The sequence below is a fragment of the Barbus barbus genome (genome assembly GCF_936440315.1).
Source record: "Barbus barbus genome assembly, chromosome: 4".
Classification (NCBI taxonomy): Eukaryota; Metazoa; Chordata; class Actinopteri; order Cypriniformes; family Cyprinidae; genus Barbus; species Barbus barbus.
Window position 1 is genome coordinate 16,090,389 of NC_136732.1, and position 24,623 is coordinate 16,115,011.

General features: G+C 37.8%; 1 protein-coding gene across 2 annotated transcripts in view; it reads right to left on the minus strand.

Moving 5' to 3' along the window:
* The window catches only part of LOC306864305 (rab11 family-interacting protein 4A), a gene marked incomplete at its 5' end in the record, with an annotated part of 46,909 nt that overhangs the window by 13,755 nt on the left and 8,531 nt on the right, over nucleotides 1–24,623 (minus strand). Inside the window, 2 exons of one of the 2 annotated variants that reach the window (XM_079408249.1) lie at nucleotides 17,404–17,489; nucleotides 20,206–20,293. In XM_079408249.1, the coding sequence (XP_079264375.1) occupies nucleotides 17,404–17,489; nucleotides 20,206–20,293 (174 nt within the window). Of the gene's footprint in view, nucleotides 1–3,355; nucleotides 3,673–17,403; nucleotides 17,490–20,205; nucleotides 20,294–24,623 lie in introns of those variants that run through there. The other variant, XM_079408248.1, reaches the window with a different exon arrangement.

Below are 24,623 nucleotides of genomic sequence, written 5' to 3' on the forward strand. Positions count from 1 at the left end.
GCACAACATATCCCAAAGCCCTCAGATCTATAAATAATAGAGATGTTTTGTCTGTGAAGTCTAGGAGAAGATGCGTGATGGAGGAATGCACCTAGATATCTCACTCACATTCATCATTAGATTATTTTCCTCAGTGAAAGCAGAGCAATTTTTATTTATTTTTTGCTCATGTTTAGATGCAGTTTAATTTTTCTCTGTAAATCTGGAGAAAAACAGCACTTTTTTTTAAGATCTGCCATCTTAAGATGACAGCAACCCACACAAATAAACAAACACAACACTCAATTCTGGCTAGCGTCCAAAGTGCAAATATTCACAGCCTTTCAAGTGCAGCTCACAAGAAATGTCAAGTGTACAAATGAACATGACAGAAAAGCCTCTCAAATTTCTCCAAGACAACAGTGATCCCTACCACACACAGTAGCTGCTGTTTTTGGGGATTTTTCAGGTAACAACCCACTTCAAACAAACATTTTGGACCACCTGATATCCCGAATCTATACAGCAACTACCTCAAAACAACAAATTATTTTAAGAGTATAAACCCAATAGGCCTATCTTGAAATAGCTTTACCTTAAACATTACTGTTTTTGCTAAACACTCACTAGTTTTGGCTAGTAGTGACCCTACTGAACCTGTAAGCTAGCTAGCTAAGATCAAACACTTTAGTACACTAAAAGTATTACCGTCAGTTATGTTACCAAAGTGACAACAGAAACATGCTAGCAGGGGACATTTAAGCTGGCTGCTCATTTTTGTATCAACTGCGCTTTGCTGGTTTTGTTTGAGATCTCAGTGGAAGTGCAGCTGGATAGCTGGCCATCTCGCCGCCTACACAGTCAGCAGACAAAAGACAGTGTGGATTTACCAGGAGCCATGAGTCATAATCCAGCTCTCGGGGCTCTAAAACTGTCGGCTGCCCTTCCCTGGACGGTATCAAAGCGAAACACCTTTGAACTCTTTATAGACCTTGAAAATGGTAACGCAACAAACAAACAGAAAGGCCATCCAGAGCTGCAGTTACACAATCAATACCGCAGGGGCACTTGGCTAAGCAAATTACCATATTATTCCACAGCATGTGTAGGCTTCCCTTTGAAAGCAAGGCATGTCGAGACAAGTGGAAATATGGTTCTCAATTTAGTTGCTCTAACATCCAGGCACAATCATAAATGTGTACCACTGACTTCAAACGGTTGGTCACAAAATGTTCATCCACCCCTCTCCCTTGGCAGAGCAATAGTCTGGATGCACCACATTATTGGGTTTTAGAGTGTCCAAACTGCAATTAACCTTTTGTCCTAACTCTAACTCTGAATTATATCTTTAGCTGGGCTTTGCATTATGACGTCCATGAAATGGTAGTGCAGATAGTGCCCTTGGTCATGCACAGATTCTCTGCTGCCCACGCAATAACCAGGCCTGATACAGCATTTCATAACAGATCGATATCTAAAGCTGTCAGACCAGCTGCTAAATGGATAATCTTAAATGCAGTAGACAAGAGAACTGGATTAATTTATGTACAGTACCTGTATAAGTTTATACTGTATAAGGGCAAATTACATTAAACCAAGCAAAAGTTAGAATAAAAATGATAAAACTCCAGAAAAATGCTTACTATAGCTATATATAATACACACATAAGTGTTCAAGAGTTCGGGGTCAGTAAGACTTTTCTTTAATATTTATTTTTTTTGTACTTCTTATTGAGCAAGGACACAATAAATTGATCAAAAGAAAAATTTAGAATTTTACAAAAGATTGATATTTGAAATAAATGTTCCTTTGATCTTTCTATTCATTAAATAATACTGAAGAACAACAGTTTGTAATTGATAATAACAACAAACATTTCAGATCAGCATATTAGAATGATTTCTGAAGGATCATCTGACACTGAAGACTGGAAGCTGCTGAAAATTTAGCTTTGTCATCACAGGAATCTATTACATTTTAAAACATATTCAAATAGTTAATTTTACTGTAATAATATTTCAGAATAATACATAAAGTTCTAAAAACCTAGACAGGGCATGTACTGACATTCAACACACTACTGTGTACATTATTTGATACAATTAATGCTTAATTTAAGACATTATTTTAAATATGTATGACAACTTTGACAGATAAAAACAATGTTATTTCAACCACACATATGCTGTGTTTAGAGCAGGCTTATAACTAAAAGCCCTCTGCAGTGAGGAAACAGGGCTTTGCATTCAAGTTTGACTAAACTTTAGCTAAAATGAACATTTATCAGCATATAGCTGACAAGCTCTCAGAGGTAAAAGTTTAAGAAGCCAATAACATTTTGGCAAAACAAACCACGAGAGGGGTAAAGTCAAGCACCAGGGAAGGAATTTTAATGGACTTCTAACCCTATTGTTCCTTGACCTTTCTAAAATGTTTCCCTTGCCAGAGGAATAACATTACTGTAACATTAAGAAACTCACACATTCAAACAAACACAATATAGATGTGGTACTACCAGCAGGTGGTCATTAACCATCGAAGAGTCTTCCCAAACCACCCCAGCACACTCAACCTCCCCCTTTCATGTTCACACAGTCCCTTCTAACTATCAGCCGTATTCAAAACTCCACAGTTCCTCCCCTTCAACAACCCCCAACCCCACAACAACTCCCAGCGCACACCATTAGCCCTGTTCCCAAGAGACACAGAATGAACTGTTTAATTTGAAGAGCATGTGCACTTACAACAACAATCAATCAGTCTGCTAGTTTTTCTACACCATTAGTCTCATTTGAGGTGCAAAATTGGGGATTTTCTATCTCTAAGAACTGATATTTTCACCAGTCTGGCATTTAAGAAACAAAGTAAGCGGAAAACAGAAACAATGGGGTCACCAATGGTTGTTGGGTAGACTAAGGCAGACACGAACACACACACACGCACAGCCAAAAAACGCATTGACACAGTCCAAATACACACTGTCTGATTAGCATTTCAATAGCATGACCCCTTTCCCCCTCCAACAGATCACCACACAATCCAGGCTGGCTCTCCAGTCATTCGTTCAACTTGTCATTCAAGGACAGGTGTAGCGTTTGGGAAACACACAGGCTGGTTGTGAATTCCACCACACTCAGAGCCTTAGTATCTTACAATAAAATGCCAAAAAATAATTTCATTGAGCTTCATCTCTCAAAAGTGCCATTGTGTGTCAAAGAGATCTACAAGAGCTTCTCAGCATCAATGTTGGGAGAAGAGATTATTACAGAGGAAGGAGGATGAGAGAAGAACATGAGAGGAAGAGCAGGAACAATGGGCTTTACTTGGCTGCAGCAAACATTCACACATGCGAGTTTTCTCATCTCATCCTCTTACCCCGCTGCTCAATAATGAAGATCCATCTCCTCCATCCTTTCCACTCGTGCCGGTTAAGCCCTCATCGGCTGAGGACGCCCAAGACTTGGTGTCCCCGTCTCCCTCCAGGATCCCCACCCTCACCACAGTCCAACAGGTGAAATATCAGTGTCCAGTCAGATTTCAGCGCTCCTGAGGACGTGTGGCTTCAGGTATCTAGACCTACATCCACCGCTGCTCCAAACCGGCTCAGTCCTCCTCACACGTGCACACACACTCGCTCCAACCTGCAGCAACCGATCATGCGGCCACACACGAACACACACGGACAGAGACACTAGCGATCTGGCAACAGTTGTTGGGCTTTTGGCCACTCCTCCCAGCAAATCACCTCCCCTACTCCGGCCTGTCACATTCCCTCCCTCTCTCTGCCTCGTTCTCTAGGTTGTTGCTAGGAAACTATTCAGCTGAGCCGTCCCACAGCCGTGACATGGAGCAGAGCGTGTGTGTGCGTCTGTGTGCAACACACACAGCTATCTTAAGCCTAACCTCAGCTGTGCTGTATAATACACACAATTACGGATAATTAACCTTCTCCTCGTTTAAGTACCATGACAAATAACGCAAATAGATAAATAAGGTACAGAGAAATCAAAGTATCAATGGGGGGCTGATCATGCGGTGGCCTGAAAAAAAAAAAATACAACAGGATCAACAAGAAAAAAACATTCTTGTTTTCTATCCTTATTAAAACAGAAGCCAAGCATTTTGTATTTGAAAATCCCTCATACACATACCAAAATGTTTATTATATCAACAAAATGCTATAAAACTTTTGTCAATTTACTGCAAACAGAAATAGCAAATAACAAATGTCGTCTGAAACGGATTTATATGAATTTGGCTACATTTTATTTATGTTGGTTGGTACATGGAGGCAGTTCAGAAATTAAATATATGGCAAGTGGCGGTAAAAGGTTAAAGCTCTTTTGTTTTTGAAAATAATGTACCACCTACACTAAACCCTAAACCGGTAGTTTGCTGTAGCAATTATGCCATTTCAGCTTACTTTATAAGCTATTTTATCATAACACAGGACTTTTAAGTGCAGTGCTGTACCAGGAGAACTACTGAGCGAGTTTATTATACCAGAAAAGCTACACATATGGAGCTGGTTATGCCATGTAAATGCCAAAATATATTAGTTTACAAATCATGTAAGCACCGTATTTTGCAAGGAACCAGCTAAAAAATAAGTCTTTATTAATCAATAATCCATTGTTGGTGTTTTAGTGCCACTAATGTTCCTTTTTGCTATAAATGCTGTTAATTGTATCTATAGGTAAGGTTTTGGAATTTTGCAAATATATAAGAAGAGACATGTTTTTCCAATGAGCCTATGTTGGCTTTCCTCCTCCAAAGCCCTTCATATTACAGGCTTCAAAATGTGCAAATACATAAAAGTAAAAAAAAAAATCTGCAGTTATTCTCCAATACATCTAAGCTGACTAGATCTAATACACCTGAAATAGTCAACCCAGTAGTTAAAAATGAACCTGAACCTAAAACTTAAAAATGAAAGTGATGTAACCCTGGGCTTAATCTTGATCACTTTTAAATGGTTTTAACAGTTAAAAATAATATTAAATAATATTAAACGTTCTTTCTTCTGTGGAACATAAAATATTTTGAAGAATGTTTTCAAAGTCATGCAGGTTTGAATCCACATGAGAGTGAGTAAATTATTTCATTTTGGGGTGAACTGTCCCTTTAAGCATAGCATTATTTAACATTGACAAGAAGTCTGCAAATAATTTAACGATAAAATAAAAAAAATTAACTAGAGTTCACTTTAATAACTAGAGTGGTCTTGTGACTGATTTATGGAATATCTTAAGAGCATCCTTACTTAACACTTCTCATAAATTCACAGCAGCAATGAGCTCTCACTGGAGGCAAAGACTGATGAAGTAAAAATCGAATCACTGGTGAACATTTACACATGTACTTTCACACTTGCAATTGAGAAGTCTCACATATGCTGTGCTCTGTGTGTGAGGGAGAGAGATAACGAAAGAAAGAGGAATCCTCCTCCGTTCCTCCTCTCCACTGTGCATCAGTGATGCCCCACTTTCCCATGAATCCCATGAGCTCAGTGCAGCAGCAGCGGTTAGTTTCAATCCAGCAGCTCGAACCAGACCCTCTTACCTCACAAATACTCTTCTCTCTCTGTCAGAGCTATGAACACCTCTTCAAACCATCTTAAAATAAATGACACATTATCTCTGTGATGCTGCAGGGATACAGACACAGTCTGAGGTTTAGTTGAGAAGAGGGGAGAGGGAGGGTGGAAACGCGAGAGAGGATGCTGTTAGATCAGGAGGGTGTTGGTTACAGATGAATAAATGTTCACACATCTCTATCACCAACTGCTACTCGGCTCCTGATGCTGTTTATACAGCCAAAGCCATTCTATTTCAGACATATTTGTACTGTTTTACCCAGATTGCAGGTTTTAAATATACTGTGTAATGTGAGACAGTTATTTCAGTCAGGTGTGGTTGATCTCCACCTGCTTCCTGTTGTCATGTCTCAAAGGAAAATAAACAAATGCACAATTTGTTTCCATAGTTGCTGTTTGAACATTAAAAATAATGTTAGACCATTATTACAGTCAGAATTTTAGAAGAAAATGTGAATGGTGCTTGACTATATCTAGGGTGGTTCCCAAAAAGAACCACACTGGTTACAATAGCCATGTACTCCAGAGGTCGCATTTGTCAGCCGCATACGTCATTGAGGCAAAGAAAAGTAACCGTAATAAAACTCTTGTTTATGTGGCTGACAAAAACGACCCCCAGAAGATACAGCCTCTGAAATGATTATAGCTGATTATAGCTATTATAGCTGTCTGGTTGCTAGCATGTTACATTTTTGGATTTTTTCAATAAAGATTAATTAAACAATATATTGCAGAGTGTGTTTTTGTGCTGGTACAGGCTTGTCACGGATAAATAAACATGACACGATAATGGCCAGTAGGTGGCGGCAAGGCCAGTTTTAATGAGTGAGTCATTTAATTATTCGTCCAAATGATTTGTTCAAAATGGGTGATTCAGTTCAAAATGAAGCAAGTGACTCCCTGCGTCCCAATGTTCATACTACTACTTCATACTACTATTCTACTATTTCAGGTAGGCCTAGATTTTTGATGGATTGCCCACAATCCATTGCGCTTTGGCGAAGGACTCAGTTCAAAACTACAAATATGGCGGTTGTGCTCGACCAACAGTTAAGTAGAGAGGTTTAGATAAAGGGGTTTGAGTTACTAATAATCAACATTTAACCTGGTAAAAAAAATATTTCATAAACATCTGTTTGGCCATTAACTATTAAAAGCATCATTATGCAAAAAATATGAGCAGAGTTTCTCCGCATAAAGACCCACGGCTGGCAGGTCAAAGTGCTACTTCTTTAAAGGCATAGTATAAGTAGGCACATTGGGACGCAGCAACTGCCTTTATGAATGGATCATTGAATCAACGAATCATTGACTCAAATGATTCTTTCAAAAAGAGATTCATTCAGGAATGAAACACTACACTATTGCTGTGAGATGCACAAATGTTCTGCTCCGACTTTATTTGGAAGTTTTTTCATTGATGAAACAGAAAAAAACTAACTCGGTATTAACTTTTTGTTTTTTGAACTTTGCATAAAATCAATACAACATTTGATCCCTCTCACACTAATATTCAGGAAAATGTCACTCTTGCCTGTGTGATATTACTTAAATATATCTAATAAATACAAAAACCCATATAGGCATATTTTTGGCTTTCATAAATTGAATTATAAGACCATTCTAACTGCATTCTAATAGGCTTCATCACACAGGTGAATGCTTTTAGACTCTCAAGACATGTTTTGTTTGTTTTTTGAAGTGACAATCGATAATGTCAGCTTGCACATCATTAAAACAATAATTACAATGTTATTGTAGACAATAAATATTGCACAGCCCTATCTCCAAGACGTTCTGAGGGTTTTTATATGTCTTCTATGTGGTTTCTTGGGTGTACTGCGTGATTTAGTACATCTGCCGTCTGAATGCTAGGATATTGTAGGTAGTGGCCAGAGTGGGATATGTGGCTAAGGTGTACTGAGTGTTTTTTAGATGTCTCAGGATGTTCTGGGGGGTTTCCAGCACATTATGTATTTGCTAAGTTGTTCTGGGTGCATTAATCACTTGCTATCTGGTTGCTAGATTGGTTTGAGTTGAGTTTATGAGGCGCTGGGATGTTCTAGTTGCTAGGGAATTGCTATAAGTGGTTGCTTCACAGAATTTTAATACCTAGCACTAAGGATTAATTCAGTTTAATAGCAATAGTAAAGCTTGCAAACCTGCAAGCAGTCATAATAATGAAGAGAAAATAAATAAGGAGTACATCAGTCAGTAGTATAAGACAGAAAACATTTAGGATGTTTAATTCAGAGAGAGAAGTATGAGCACAGCTTTTATCTCTTCTAACCTTCTATGTACTCTTTCCTATATTGTGATTGACAGGCGGTAGATTAGGAGGACTTCTGGAATGTGAGGAAAGACGAGGAGAAAAGAAGGAAAGAGGATAAGAGAGGGGGCCACAAACAGTCCATTCTCGAATCAAACTGATGAGCCAAAAGGCAGAAGGAATCAGACAACACACATACTGGACAACATCAAATTAACAATGAGTTGAACAAAAAAATCCAAATAAATGTCAACAGCCCTAAAGCTTAAGATGCTCTACTAGTGTATACTAGTGTAACACAGAGTGGATTAGAAAATGAATAGAGGATGAAGTGAGAGACAGCAAGAGTAAGAAACAGGCAGAAGAGCAGGAGGGAACACAGTGAGCACAGGCTTGGCAGTTAGGGCACAGTGCGCATACAAATGTCTGTATTCCTCCATAATCTAAAACCAGAGGTCTGAACTGATGGATTGCAACGTATAAATGGGTCACAGGTCTGTTCTGATAGGCTCACAGACAGCAAAACAACACTAAATGCAACTAACCATGTAACCATGCATTGAAACTACACAAAGTATAAGAAAAAACAACCCAGACTACACTAAATACAAGTTAATTTGCAATGCAGACCACAATGTGTTTTTGGAATTTTTGTTTTTAATTAGACTAAGCTGGTTTGCTGGTCTCAACTTTCCACACAGGCCCAGCCTAGTCGAGATGGTTTTCAAGGGGTTTTGGGCACATCTGCGCCCTGCTTAACCAGAAAACAACTTGGCAGTGTTGGGAGACGATCCTAAACTAGACCAGGTCAAACCAGCTTAAGGTGGGTTAAGTGAGTTTTTCCTAGCAGTGGCACTAATAATTTTTCATAATGTTGGGCCTGTTCAGTCAAGGTAATATTAATATATTTCAGTGTTTAATTATAAGGGCCAGTGTGTTTTCATTGTTAACTAAAAAAATAAAACTATTAAAATTGATTTTGGTTATTGAAATAATGCTGGAATAAAATCTAAATATCACAAGAAAATTTAAACAAACTTAAAAATTTGTAATTTTGTCTTTGCAGCTAATTGAAATGTTCAAGTACTAAAATGACCGAAACTAAAATAAAACCAAATTAATGCCTCATAAAATCAAACAATTACTAAAACTTTAAAAGAAATAAAACTGAAAACATAAAAAAACTTAACGCTAATTCAAAATATTAATAAACACTATAATAATTTCTGAATATTACACAAATAACGTTGTAAGGCTTTTTTTTTTTTTTTACTGTTTTACACCGAACAAATTTGGTCTTTAAAATTGTGGTCCTGAAGAAAACCTAGTTTTTGAGCCACTGGATAAATCAAAGCAAACAAGTCTCTTCAGAGAGATAAAGACATACACAAACAACCTAGCAGCAACCAACAAAGCTCAATCCCCTTGGTGCTCATTTGTTTTATATTAAATAGTGTAGTTGGCTATGTCATTATCTGGCAATAGTGCACCACTGTGAATACAAAACGTAAGTGCTCAAAACAATGAAAAAATAGCCATATAAATTATAAATCTGCTGCAAGGTGACAAAGGTCATACTCAAGTATATATTACCATGAAATTTGACCAATTCCTGCTGTGCACAGGGTTCTAAGCAACATGCTGACATCTTATCTAATGGTAGTGATGTCAGGCAACCTCAAGCTCACGCTGGGCGTGACAGTTGGCTTCTTGGTGAGAAAGCTCATACTTGACGTGTGATGCCATTTTTTATTCATTCAGTTGTGACAGTGCATACACTCAAAACTGGGCTGCTCACATCAACCCAGACAGAGAGAGGAGAGGAGAGGAGACAACATGATAAACACGGCCCAGTGGCATGTTGAAAGCTTGATGGCAGTGATTGAACTCAGCGGGTAGTAGTACTGCACCGCATCACCCAGTATTGGGTTGCCTTTATAATCTGACCCTGGACCAAATGACAATACCAAATGTAATGGCAGTTCTGCAATAACTTTTTGATTTCCTTTTAATTTGGCACACACATGAAATGCGATCTCTGTCTGCACAGGCAGTACTGACTACATCATCTCTTGTATTTGCCAACACTTTCATATTTTAATATCAATCTAGTTTCATCATGTTGTTCCAAAACTTTCCTCTGTGGAAAATGAATGTTGACTTTCATTGTATGGACAAAAAACACAAAGATATTTCAAAATATCTTCTTTTGTGTTCCACAGAAGAACGTAAGTAAAACAGGTTTGGAATAACATGAGGGTCATTTTCATTTCTGGATGAACTATCCCTTTGAGTCCTGCCAATTAATACACTGATAAATGAAAGATCATTAAGAAATTATAGCTACTGATTTTCAATATATAAATCTTCTCATCCTTCTCTCCTTTAGGCTCACAGGTAACAGGCACTGGCCTGTGAAATTCAGTGTCACATGGAGCAGTGCTGCGGTGCTCCTGATGAAGGGGCTTTACTCGCACCGAAACATCTTCATCACACACTGTCGCTGTGCATCTCATTACAACATGCATCTGTGCTTGAAATACCAACAGCTTGAATCTCCACACGCTTAAGCACAAATCTGCTTCATAGTATCATCTGTATTCATTCTACTCTGAGCAAATACAGATACTTTATGATTATGTTTGTTGTGGTGCTGCACAGATAAGCACATTTATACGCTACTAATAAATCATCAAATAATCCTGAAAAATATACAGTATATCAGTTTCCACACAAATATTAAGCAGCACAACTGATTTGAATATTGATAAATTACAACAAATATATTACAAATATTAAAATAGAAAACAGCAATTTAAAGGATTAGTTCACCCAAAAATGAAAATCACCCTGTCATACATGCAAGCCCTTCCGGCGGATGAAGTAGGACGTATGCGTCGTGGTTGCCTCTGAGTTATGCTAGTCTCACGAGTTTGTTTACAGGAGCAATGAAAGCAAGGTTTCCTTACTTTAGCAAAGCAACCTCCTCTTGGCTTATATCGAAATCCTCCAACATTTTTCTTTACAAATCCCATTTTTCTTTCTCTGCATTCATGTTTATTACATTTGAAATATGGAATTTTTATTACGTTTTATTACGGATGCGGGCGCTTTATTTGACGTCTCTTGGACTGTTGTACAGAAACACCAGCCCACTGCAATGATAACGCTTGGAATAGCCAGGACAATTTTTAATATAACTCCGATTGGATTTGCCTGAAAGAAGAAAGTCATATACACCTATGCATTGAGGGTGAGTAAAACACAGGGTGATTTTCATTTTTGGGTAAACTAACCCTTTAAATTGCAATAATATTACAGGGTTTTTTTTTGTTTTTGTTTTTTTTCTTATTGATCCTAATCTTTAGAATGGTTATAAATCACAAAAACAAAAGTCCCATCATTGAATCTTCAGTACCTACTGTATAATCCATTATTTGATATCTCTTGATGTCCACTAGGGTTGGTGTGACCTGAGATACAGACAATAGAGCAGAAATTATGAATGCTGCACAGAGACAGATGTGTGTCTGGAGCATTTTTCAGCTCTCTCCACCACTGAACCCTACAATCTCTCAGTCTCAATGACAGCCAAGAACATTCAGTCTTGACTTTCCCAATTACCAGCAGTAAAGCCTCTTCTCTACAGATTCAGCTTAGTCCAACCAAGGATTCACCTTCCTTTACAGTAATATAAACTAACAAGTCATTGTGTATAGACACTGATATTACAGGCAGAAAGCTGAGACTACAAGACAATAAGGAAGGAAAAGAAAAATGTACTTTGTATTCCTTAGATGTCATCATCAAAAGAGATTAATAATATCTTTAGTAAAATGACCTCACAAGGGACAACCACCTCAACACATGCTCTTCTAGTCGCTCTATCTGTGGTTATCCATCAGTGTAATCAATGTGACAGGCTCATTAGTGCTCTGACTCAACTATCATTCAACAGCAGTCACTCAGAAGAAACATCTCCGAGTTCAAACTCCAATCATCTGTACCCAACACAATACATACGTACACGCACACACTATAGAAACTCAACTATAGACGCACTTTTGTGATTTTTTCTAAAACATAGCACCTTTGTTATAATTAATACTGTAACAAAGGTATTGGTCATTGTTACTTAATGTATTAAATATAGTTAACAAATGGAACCTAATTGTAAAGATTTACCACACAAAACATCATTTCAATATCTACTGCGTGAAAATTAATTACATACACTTCCCAGAAATTACGACTATGACTAATTTTGTCGTGTAATTTTCACCACAAACAACAATTTTTCCAGTAATAGTTTTATCAAAAGTTAGTGTATTTGATTACCAAAGAGAACAGTATGAGTAAAGCCGAGAAGACACTACATGATTGTGAGGCTGATTATGAATGGAATTTATTACTAGCAGCTGAACATGCCCAGTCGGACCGGGTCTGTTCCAGTTGGGCTCAGTCGCTGTTTGCAGTCGGCAGAAAAATCACAGTGTGTGGTGTCTAAAGATTACAGTCTTAGAATTCAAGAACCAGTCGTTGCCAGTCGTTTTCACAAAGATTTGTTTTCACAATGATTTTTATATTAAACATGTTTAATATTTGGAACTCACCCCCACGATTGTATGTGGTTATGCAGTGTGTTCACTGTCAAACATCATTCAGCATTCATTTTGTAATTTTTTTTTCTTGATTACAAGAAAAAAAAAATAGATTTTTCTTGTTATTTATTTCTTGTCTTCCTTTTAATTCATAAGTTAGCACTGCAAATTAAATGGTTTCTTTTTTTTTTTTGCAGTCGATGAAAGTAGCCTAGCCTCAATTATGTCAGTGATTTCTCTCATTTTAAAGAATATGAAGAATTCAGTCCAATAAAAGTTTTTTTCTTTAATTTGATTCTTAAATTTTGTTACTAAGATTTTTAAATCAACTTAATATGCTAGGCTAACGAATTTTCTTCATAACCAATAAAGGAACAACGAATAAAGTAAAAAAGTCGTGACGTATTGTCAAGTATGGTGACCCATACTCGAAATTGGTGCTCTGCGTTTAACCCATCCAAGTGCACACACACAGCAGTGAGTAGTGAACAAATACGCACGCACGCACGCACGCACGCACGCACACACGCACGCACGCACGCACACACGCACGCACGCACACACAGCAGTGGGCAGCCATGCTGCGGCGCCCGGGAAGCAGTTGGGGGTTCGGTGCCTTGTTCAAGGGCACCTCAGTCGTGGTATTGAGGGTGGAGAGAGCGCTGGACATTCACTCCCCCCACCTACAATCCCTGCCGGCCGGAGACTCGAACTCGCAACCTTTCGATTACGAGTCCGACTCTCTAACCATTAGGCCACGACTTCCCCCGAATAGCCTATTTCTTCTATTCTTCAAAACTAAGTTTTCATTATAAAAATCATTAAAAATCCTCATGACGAAATTAAATAATTATATATTAATTATATATAATAGTTTTGTGTCAAATGGATGAGGAAATTACATTGCCATGAATTTATTAGCCTAAGTAGCCTAATGTTTTATTTCATTCTAACCTCGGGAAAAGTAGCCTACTGTTTTTACTTAGAAGTTAGAACCAATTCATTTTTAATCCCTGATTTTAAACATACATTAAATAGAGGTTTTTGTGAGTGCTTTTTTTTTGGTTTGGCAGAATTAGTCCAATCGTGACCTGCAGTCGTTAAGTGTGTTGTGTAGCAGACTAACTCAGTCATTAGGTTTGTGCTCCTCTCTGACTGTCAAAGACTAGAATCTGCTCCGGTCCATGGTAACTGTCTTTAAGTGTGTTGAGGTCAGTCTTAGAATGTTTCCACTAGTTGTGTAGTGTGTCCCCAGCTTAAGTAGCATTAACAGACCAGGTAAGCCAATAATTGCTCTCAAGTAGGTCCTGTACAGAGAGGTAATATGCTTGGCCAATCAGCTGTCTGTAACCTTAATCTCTAAAACACGCTGTGTGTGCACAATGATCCATACAACAAAACACACACACACACGCACACTAAGACATACGTGTGTTAGTATGACAGTGACTCTTTGTGACAGCAATCACACTACACTGCTGTGATCAGAGAGGCTTGTGCAATGACTGTGCTACCTGACCAGTGAAGGGACAGAAATGACACAATATTAACAAATGGCAGCTTAATTGCATCTAAATTCAGTTAGACTAGCCTATATTTCTATGAAACACATGTTATTTTCTGTGATGGAAACATTAGTGTCATTCACAGATATTCTAACTTATGGGCTAGCGTTAACCATCCGAGAAAATGAACATTTCAATAGTTTTTGTTTTTGGAAAGAAAGAGGGAGGGAAAGAAGGAGAGGGAGAGAAAGAAAGGTGGTCCGCAGAAGATCAATGCAGAGCTTCAGTCCAGTGTTCATTTGAAGTGCTAATAGAACCGCTTGCAGCAGAGCACAGAGAGAGCAAAGAGCAATGCAGTAGACGGCACACACTTCATTTGCACATCCTCGCATGACAACAGTCCCACAATTTAAAACAAAACTGTACTGCAGGACCCTGGAAATATTCCTAATACATGCACCTCCCTTTTTCGGTCTGAGTGGAAACGCATACTATTTCCTGTAATTGTTGGAAAACGCTGGATTTTCCAGAAAGCAAATTATCAGGTATAAACGACACTAAATTTAATAATTTACTACAACATTCTGCTCAGGCTGTGAACTGATCAAACATGGCTTGTTTCTTCTAGATTTCTTTTCTCTTCCAGGTTTTTATATGAGAGTTGCTATGTAAGCAGTGTGTCTTAAAATAAATGGCAATATGGTTATGAAGCTCATTATTACATTAATGAATGTGTCTTTATCATACTGTAAATACTGCTGCTGCAGTATTTAATATTCACATGAACCAGCTTTACTCTGAAATGTATTGTCTGACTGATAAAATACTTAAAATGTTCCATTCATAACTGTAATGATTAATGAGCTACTTTAGATTACAACCGATGATACATAATACAAATGATATTAGATCAGTATCCCATATGTTAATCAATAAATCTGCATAATGCCATTTTTGAGCAGAATTCTTTTCACAAACATATAATATTATCTCCAAAGTGTTGCTGTATTGCTTATAAAAGCCTTTTCTGTCAGTTTTGAGCTAAATTCATAAATTTCTTTCCAAACACTGCCACCTAGTGATGATGAAACACTGTTGCAATAACCTGTTTTCTAATTATAACATGTTTAATATTAGAAACAGCTCTTGTGCTTACTATGTGATGTTAACTATAATGAGGAAATCTATAAATTGAGTAATAACAGTGAAAACGTTCAAAAATAGGCGTTACTACCAAATTTAAATGTTTGTTCATTAAAAAGAGCGAGAAAAGTTTTATATCAAAGTCCAGCAAAAAACACCTTACAGATTGTAAGGTGGGTGAAGAAGGAAAAAAAATGAAGACACTGGAACAGTTACAGCTTTGTTTGTTTACCAGCAATACATTCTGGTATTAATAAAGTGTAGTTCACCCAAAAATGAAGTCTGTCATTCTCACTCTCACGTCGGTCCAAACTCCATAAGACCTTCGTTCATCTTCAGAACACAAATGAAGATATTTTTTATGAAATATGAGAGTTTTCTGACCCTGCATAGACAGCAACGACCTCATAGCCAATACATATGCATTCGGATTTTAATATCAAAAGGTCTTTAAAAGCTGTAATGAAAACTGTGTGTGATTAATCGCATAATACATCTAAATGTAAGTGTCTGTGGATGTCAGGATTCCCCTCTACTCTGGCTGTTTGACTGACAGCTCCATTGAGTCACATACAGCATGTTGACAGCAACCATTAAAACGTCCGGTGTCAGGTTATGTTTTACAAGGCTTAAACTGCAACTCAAGCAGCAGCCTGTGAAACAGTGGTAGTATGAATTGCTGTGTATATGTGAGTGAGAGCTGACATGCTGGGGATGCATTTTGGCTCCACTTACTCTCAGCTATCAAGTTCACGCAAGCACTGAATCTGTACGGACGAAAAGAAGGTCGTTCCTTGTTATTTTGGAGAACAATTATAGATTCCTCTCCCCGTTAAGTGTCCTAATGAGTCTAGACACACTGCCAACAGAAGTGCTTATATTTTCTGGCTTGCTGTTGGGTTTTAACTGCCTCCATATGGTGCAAATGAACACGATAAGAACAAGCAGGAGTGCATATCACCAGGTAAAGTGAATCAAAACATGTACAACAAATATAATAGCCTGCTTCAAGTCAACCATAGCCATGTCAGTGCAACAATACATGATAGTTATTCTTTTCACAAATATAGCAAAACTCAGTAAAACACAAAAACACTTTCTTCTATATTATTGATGCTATATCCACTGAAAAAGCATTTCTCTGTGCTAACACATATGCCAAACTTTTCAATCATGTAGTCATCTTTATCAACAACATTTAGAGTTCTAGTAGAGGTGGGTGATATGACCAAAATCTTATATCATTATATAAGTAATTTAATTTCACAGTAACGATATATATCATGATAAAGATATTTTTGCTTTAAATAAGTTCTTTATGATATCAAAAATTTTGATACCATAGAAATTTCACAATTCTTGTCTTCAGTGTCAACATCACAAAAAACTAATACTAGCCTAAATTTAAAAAAAAAAGAAGCTCACTAAAGAGAAGTAAACAGTCAGCGACTAATTACAAGCAACAGGACAAAAAAGAACTCCAACAGAACAAATAAATAAGAAATGGAACATACACTGTATATAAAGTAATCAACTGTATAAAAACAGTAAATTAAATACATATTTCTTCTTGTTAAAGTTAGTCAAGAGCAGTGAGAGATTTTCTCTCTTTTGTTGTTTGAGTAACATGAATGACAGACAGCAAGAATTTTAGAGCGCTGTCACTTTAAGAGCTGCCCGGATCCAACATACAGTTACACATGTGTCCGTGCTGTTTGCTTTCACTTAAGACCTAAATTATTGTGTTTACAAGGATACTTGCACAGATAGGCATTCTGACAAATACAAATTTGTGTAACCATCCAAGGCCTATAAAGCACCAAAAACAACTCTGTTCAATACTCCCGGACTCTATGAGCACATCTTCACATGTGCGTGCCTCTCTAACTGTGCTCAGAAACAGTCTCTCAGACAGCGCGCACATACAGCAAAATGAGTTCTCTCTCGCTGCTGATTGCTTTAAGGACTTAAATCACTTATTTTTAAACAGCAACGCTTAAAACATGTGCAAACGATAAGTTTTCGTGACCACATAGTACAGCAACATCATGTGAGTGTGTAACTGCAATAGAGAAGATAGTTCTAGTAGCTGACAGATCCTCAATATTATAGTCAATGGCCATTAATTAAATGGGGTGTAATTAGGTGCATGTACACAATGACAAACAAGCAGTGTTTTCAGCTGAGCGGACTTAGTGTCTTGGGGTTTTTTTGGGGGGGGGGGGGGGGGGGGGGGGGTCAATGATATAATAAGATATGTCATGTGGGAAAGAAAAGACAACAGCATCAACTAGCCAAAATCTGCCCACCTGATAGTAGTAGCCATTGTCCGTCTGGTATGGCTGTGCACTGATGTTGGGGGTCCCAAGTGCTGATTTCAGGATCTCCTCACAGCCTGAATCACAAAAAGAAAAATATTAGTCCTGTCAAGACACGTCTCATAAAGCACAAACAAGAAAGAGATTATGCCCAGTTATTATCACAAATTCCATGACTACTCTGCAAATAAATAAATATGTGGACATGAAATATCGATTTCAGTTGCCTGTATATTATAAAAATGGTCTGTGCATTATAAAAAATTGTTAATAGACCTAAAACAAGATGGCTATTGATTAAGTTTGTATCACCACTACTACATTAGTTTAGAAGGATTTTAATGTATCTATTTATTTTTCGTTAGAGAAAAGATGCTTCTCAGATATACACTGACTAATTCAAGAAATGCGGCTTTCTCACTTAGACACTACGGCTATTGTACTGTATGTATAAATCAGCTTCTGTCGCTTTAAATTTCATTTCTCTGTTTGACGACATCTTGTGTTTTCTCAAACCATGCTTGAATTATTAAACTACACCTTCTGTAAAATTTAGAGATACTTTGCTCCACTTATGAGAGCCAGAAAAAAATAGTCAAGATCCACATTTTGATAAAAACTAAAGTTTAGCACTAGATATCATGTTGGAAAGAGGAACTGTTCTCTTAAATATATGGCTATATTGTTTCTCAAACACACAAACCCATCTGGAGAAATACAACAAGCTAAGTACAATGTTCTGAATAAATAACAATCTGAGAGGCGCAGCGAAGGGCAGCCCAGGCCTTGGATCCATTTATAGTCACATAACGCAAAGTGTAGTGAAGCCTCAGTGCTCTGTGTGACATCTCAAGTGGGCCACAGCTCGCCTTGGCTCTGGGAATGTCCCGAATGGGAACATATTGTGGGGCAGTAAATAAATATATAAAGCTGTGCACAATACGCCTGTTATAGAAGAGCAAAGATAGACCAATGGCGAAACTGTGCTAACAATCTCACACCACACACAACAATGCAGTCTCCTCTGGGACCTCAAAAGGACACACATAGGCTTTGTAGACTTGCTGTGCGTGCCGGGGATCAGGGATTGGGGGATTCATTAGGGAAAGAGTGAGTGGGAAGATCACTGGGGCTCATTAAACGCAGGACAGCGGGGGACAAAGTCTCTGGGCCTGAAGCCCATTTGGCCTGCCTGTGTCTCCCTCTTCAGCCGCTTCCATGGAGCGCTGGCACAGAGACGTCCTACCCGGGTCCCCGTGCCTGCTGGCAGATCTCTGCTTCATAAGTCTGCCAAGCAGCGCGAGTGTCCCTGGCAGACAAATGTAACCCTGTTTACTGCGCTTTTAATGAGAGTGAAATAGGGATGAGCTAGACAAGGCAATAAGTGTCTTAAAACAGCTATAAATAATGTGAAATTAGATTGCTGAACCATGATTACGCAGTAACTTTGTCTGTGAATACCTAAGAAAATCTCATAGTGATGCTTGACACTACAATCAGGAATAACATTGCCTCTTCTTTTAACTGAGAAGCACAACCCACGCTAACAATTGAATTACTATGCTGGAAAATGTTTCAATCTGATAAACGGTTAATTAAAGGCACACCCAGAGATGCTCGTAATTTCTTGTTCAAATGTGGTTATTTTCAATTAGGGAGATCAGCGGTGAAGCAGAGATCTCTAATCAAACTCTGCTCACTCAGGCTATTCATTATCCATTGCATTTCTAGATTTTCACCAGACACAGAAGTCAATGCAGAATGCTAAAAACATAGAGCTGTGTGCCATTATCTGCATTGGGTTCTTCTGATGAATTGTTTAATAAAATAAAGTGATAATACTAGTCTGGAGATAAAATTGCATAAATGTCTGGAATGATGAACAACATGCTCTTTTTAATTCAGGGACATCATGGGAAATATCTGTCTAAAGGAACATGGTGTCTAGCAACTAAGCTTTTATCTCTGGAGAACCTTCTAGTTTGGCACACTTTGTGCTGAACTTAACAGCTGTATGTGACAGAACAGAAGAGATGTGCTCTGTATTTGACGCCACAGTATGAACATTTAGAGCATTAAAGGGAGGTATAGTATATAAAAATAGATTTCATTATTTCATTATCTAAAAAAAGACATTTACTTGATAAGCAAATTTGTATATTTTTTATTAAACTTAGTAATATGCAAGTTCATTTTCTTAACCTATTATTATTATTATTATTATTATTATTATCATCATTATTACTAAACAATTTTTCAATGGGGTGAGGTAATATTTTCAATGCCAAAATAAAATATTTATTTGAAGTGCTCCCAAAGATTTTAAGTTTATATTTGCACATTCATGATTCTCTAACGGTGGTTAGTGATCAAATGACATGCAGTCATTTAAACATGAAAAATAAAATATTTTGATTGTTTTATTTTTATTGTTTTGTATTTTTTAATTATTTTAATTTTAGATTTCTTATGATTTAATTAATTATTAGCTTTTCATCATCTCATGAACCACCTGCAATTCTGTCACAGATCCCAGTTTGTGAAACCTAGGTAAGGTAAGGTATACAGTAAACGTAATTTTCAATAAAATACACTTTAGATTAAAAAAATATTTCTTACACGAGAATACAATATTTTTGTAGTGTAGCTACAAGCTACGTAATGTATTTTTGCAGCCATATTTCAGAGATTTTTACCCTGATGCTCTTAGAATCCCTTTGATCTAATGCAAACAGATTCATCAGTGGTATTTATGGGCATGAAATACTGCTCGGAGGAGAACCGTCCTCTTACCTTTGATTGCAAACACTCCATGACAGAAATCTTTGAAGTTAATTCTACCATGAGCATTGGGATCCAAGAACTTGGCAAACTTCTTCACCTGAAAAAAAAGTAAAGTTGTGAGAATGGTAACCACAAAGTCACCTTGATGAAGAGGACGATCACATGTTCAGTATGGTACCTTACTATAAATAAATGAGAGGATGTGCTTATTATCAGTGGTCAGCTTCACCTCCCACAGATGAAGCACTAGAACAGCTGCTGTCAGGACGTGTCGTTGCTGTCGGCAAGTCTTTGTGATGGACAGCTGTCCAGGTGAAAAAGACTGATCCCGACATACTGCTGACCAGGGACGGACTGGGAGTAAAAAACGGCCCTGGATTTACTCCCAAATAGGCCCACCACAACTACAGTTGCTATATCTCACAATATTGCAGTAATCCTGTCGCATTTATGGCAAATAACATCACAAAACCCATGGTGACCCTGCTGACAAAAACAATAGAAACCAGAACATCCAGATGGCCAGTCCGCCCCTGCTGCTGACACATGACAAGACTCGCTTACTCGAGACGATTTGCCTTCAAACACCTTGGTCAAGCGTAGCTGTTATTTCATGACTTAATGGTTTCAAATGTTCTAGTCTAACACTCCCTAAACAAAACAAACAGATCATTGTTAACACAGTCTGTCTAAAACAAACTGAACAGCATAGCTCAGATAATTTGGTCTTGGAAGAATGTAATGAGATTTCTAAGTCTTTTTCATCTCCATTGGATCTCACTCACATCAAGAAACAACTGAGTTATTAAGGATATCTCATTAATCATTTTTCTCTCCTATGGGATGGCTGCCCTTAAGGGCTGCCAGACATGTTTATGAGAGTTTATGAGAAAACATTCCATGGTAACACAGAAAACATCGTAACTGTGATTCCTACTTCACACACAGCTCCTTGACAACGACACTCCTTTCTAAATATCTTCTCCTCCAAGAACAGAAGTGTTCTTGACAACCGCTCAGTCTTGCAGCCCTCCCCTCATAACCTGCTAGAATGATTCACCACAGTGCCACAGAAATAGAGGTGTGTAGTGCAATAGCAATAGGACAGAGAGCTGAAGCACAGCAGCCATGGAAGCAGGTGATGCATCTCTGTGACGGTGCATGCACACACACACAGACACACACCAGAAAAAGAGGAACACACGTGGGCTAAATAAATCACTTGCCCCGAATGTCTCTTCTACCTCAGCTCAGGCCGAGACGGAAAAAAAATTCAGAGAAATATAACATGTACACTACCATTTGGGGTCATTAGGGTTCTTTTTAAAAATGTATACTTTTACATTTACATTTACATTTAATCATTTAGCAGACGCTTTTATCCAAAGCGACTTACAAATGAGGACATTAGAAGCAATCAAAACCAACAAAAGAGCAACAACATGCAAGTGCTATTACAAGTCTTGGTTAGCCTAACGCAGTACACGTAGAAATGTTTTTTTAATAAGAAACAAGTAGATAGAATAGAAAAAAGAAAGCTAGTGTTAGTTTTACAAGAAAATCTAGCAGTTAGAGAATAAATATGCAATTGATAGAGGGTCAAATGTGTGTATGTTTATTATAAATAAAAAGAAGACAGATAGATAAAATAAAATTAGAATAGAGAGTACTAGAGTTAGAGGGTCAAATAAAGACGGAAGAGATGTGTTTTTAGCCGTTTCTTGAAAATGGGTAAGGATTCAGCTGCTCGGATTGAGTTGAGCAGGTCATTCCACCAGATGGGAACAGTTAATGAAAAAAAGTCAGTGAAAGTGATTTTGTGCCTCTTTGGGATTGCACAATAATGCATCGTTCACTTGCAGAATGCAAGCTTCTAGAGGGCACATAAGTCTGAAGTAATGAATTTAGGTAAAGGGGTGCAGAGCCAGTGGTGGTTCTGTAGGCAAACATTAATGCCTTGAATTTAATGCGAGCAGCTATTGGTAGCCAGTGCAAATTGATGAATATAGGTGTGACATGCATTCTTTTTAGCTCATTAAAGATTAATCTTGCAGCTGTATTTTGGATTAATTGTAGAGGTTTGATGGAACTGGCTGGAAAACCTGCCAAGAGAGCATTGCAATAGTCAAGTCTGGACAGAATAAGAGCCTGAACAAGGAGTTGTGTTGCAAAGGGCCTGATCTTCTTAATATTGTATAATGCAAATCTGCAGGACTGGGCAGTTTTAGCAATGTGGTCTGAGAAATTCAGCTTATCAATCAATCACAACTCCAAGGTTTCTGGCTGTTTCTGAAGGAGTTATTGTTGATGAGCCTAACTGGAAGTTGAAATTGTGATGAAGTGATGGGTTAGCTGAAACTACAAGCAGTTCTGTCTTTGCTAGGTTGAGATGAAGGTGATGGTCCTTCATCCAGCAAGAAATGTCTGTTAGACATGCTGAGATGCGAGCAACTATCATCGGATCATCAGGATGGAATGAGAGGTAGAGTTGAGTGTCATCAGCATAGTAGTGATATGAAAAGCCATGTTTCTGAATGACAGAACCTAGTGATGCCATGTAGACAGAAAAAATAAGTGGTCCAAGAACTGAGCCCTGAGGCACCACAGTAGCTAGATGTTGCGACTTGGATACCTAACCTCTCCAAGATACCTTGAAGGACCTATCTGAGAGGTAAGACTCAAACCACTGGAGTGTGGTTCCTGAGATGCCCTTTCTCAATAGGGTTGACAGGAGGATCTGGTGGTTGACCGACCGTATCAAAAGCAGCAGACAGATCCAGCAAGATAAGTAATGAAGACTTGGAAGCCGCTCTTGCAATTCTTAGGGCTTCAACAACTGAAACCAAGGCAGTTTCGGTCGAATGTCCACTTCTGAAGCCAGATTGGTTACTGTCCAGGAGGTTGTTCTGTGTAAGTGTTTTTGCAAAGAAAGGTAGAAGGGAAACCGATCTATAGTTCCCTAAAAGAGTTGGGTTAAGAGTGGGTTTTTTAAGAAGTGGGGTTATACAAGCCTGTTTAAATGCTGAGGGAAAAATTCCAGTGTGAAGGGATATGTTAACGATGTGAGTGAGTGCCGGTACAACTGCAGGAGAAATGGCTTAAAGGAGATGAGATGGAATAGGATCAAGCGGACAAGTAGTAGGATGACTGGAAAGGATGAGTTTAGAGACTTCAACCTCAGAGAGTGGAGAGAAAAGCATCTAAAGACGTCTGAGTGGAACAGAAAGTACCAGTAGCACTGTTAGCATCAAGAGATTATAACTGTTTAGGGGGAGGAAGCGAAGATGAAACCATAGCAGATAGCCGGGAGGGTGAGAGTGAGCGTAAGTTACGTCGAAAAGTGACATGTGGAGGGGTATGTGACGTGTCAGGAATCATGTTGAGGTTAAGAGTGAGGAGGAAGTGATCCGAGGTGTGCAGTGGAGTAACCAGCACATGATCAGTAGAGCAGTTTACTCAGCCAGGATGCATTAAAGTAAACAAAAGTGGCATTTATAATGTTACAAATGTTTATATTTTGACATAAATGAAAGAAACAGATTTCCACAAACGTTTTCGATATTGATATTAAATGTTTCTTGAGAAGCAAATCATATTGTACATTTGGAATGAATTCTGAAAGACCACGTACCACTGAAGACTGGAGTAATGACTGAAAATTGATGAAAGTATGAAAGTATGAAATTTCTCCTTTAATATGAAAATATATTAAAGGAGAAAACTGTTATTTTAAATTACAATAATATGTGGCATTATTTCTGTTTTTACTGTATTTTTAATCCAATAAAATAACAGTCTTGGTGAGCATAAGGGACTTCTTTAAAAACCTTTAAAAATCTTACCGACCCTTCACTTTTGCATGTTAGTATAAACAGTATAGATAAATATACAGTCATGGCCAAAAATATCGGCACCCTTGGTAAATATGATCAAAGAAGGCTGTGAAAATTAATCTGCATTGTTAATCCTTTTGATCTTTTATTTTTTTAAAAATCACAAAAAATCAAACCTTTCATTGTAGGTAGAATAAGAATTTAAAATGGGGGGAAATATCATTATGAAATAAACGTTTTTCTCAAATACACATTGGACACAATTATTGGCACCCCTAGAAATTCTTATGAGTAAAATATCTCTGAAGTATATTCCCATTCATATTCCAGTCCAGGGGGATTATGAACATGAAATTATCCAGACATGGCTTCCTGTTTCACAGAAATATAAATAGGAGGGAAAACATTTCCAAAACCAAAGAATATATTTCTAATGTGCAGCAAAAGATAATTGAGCTTCACAAATTAGTGAAGTGGCTTTAAGAAAAGAGCTAGAGCAGTGAAAATTCCCATTTCCACCATCAGGACAATAATTAAGAATTTACAATCAAAATAAAATGTTACGAAACAGCCTGGAAGAGGACGTGTGTCTAT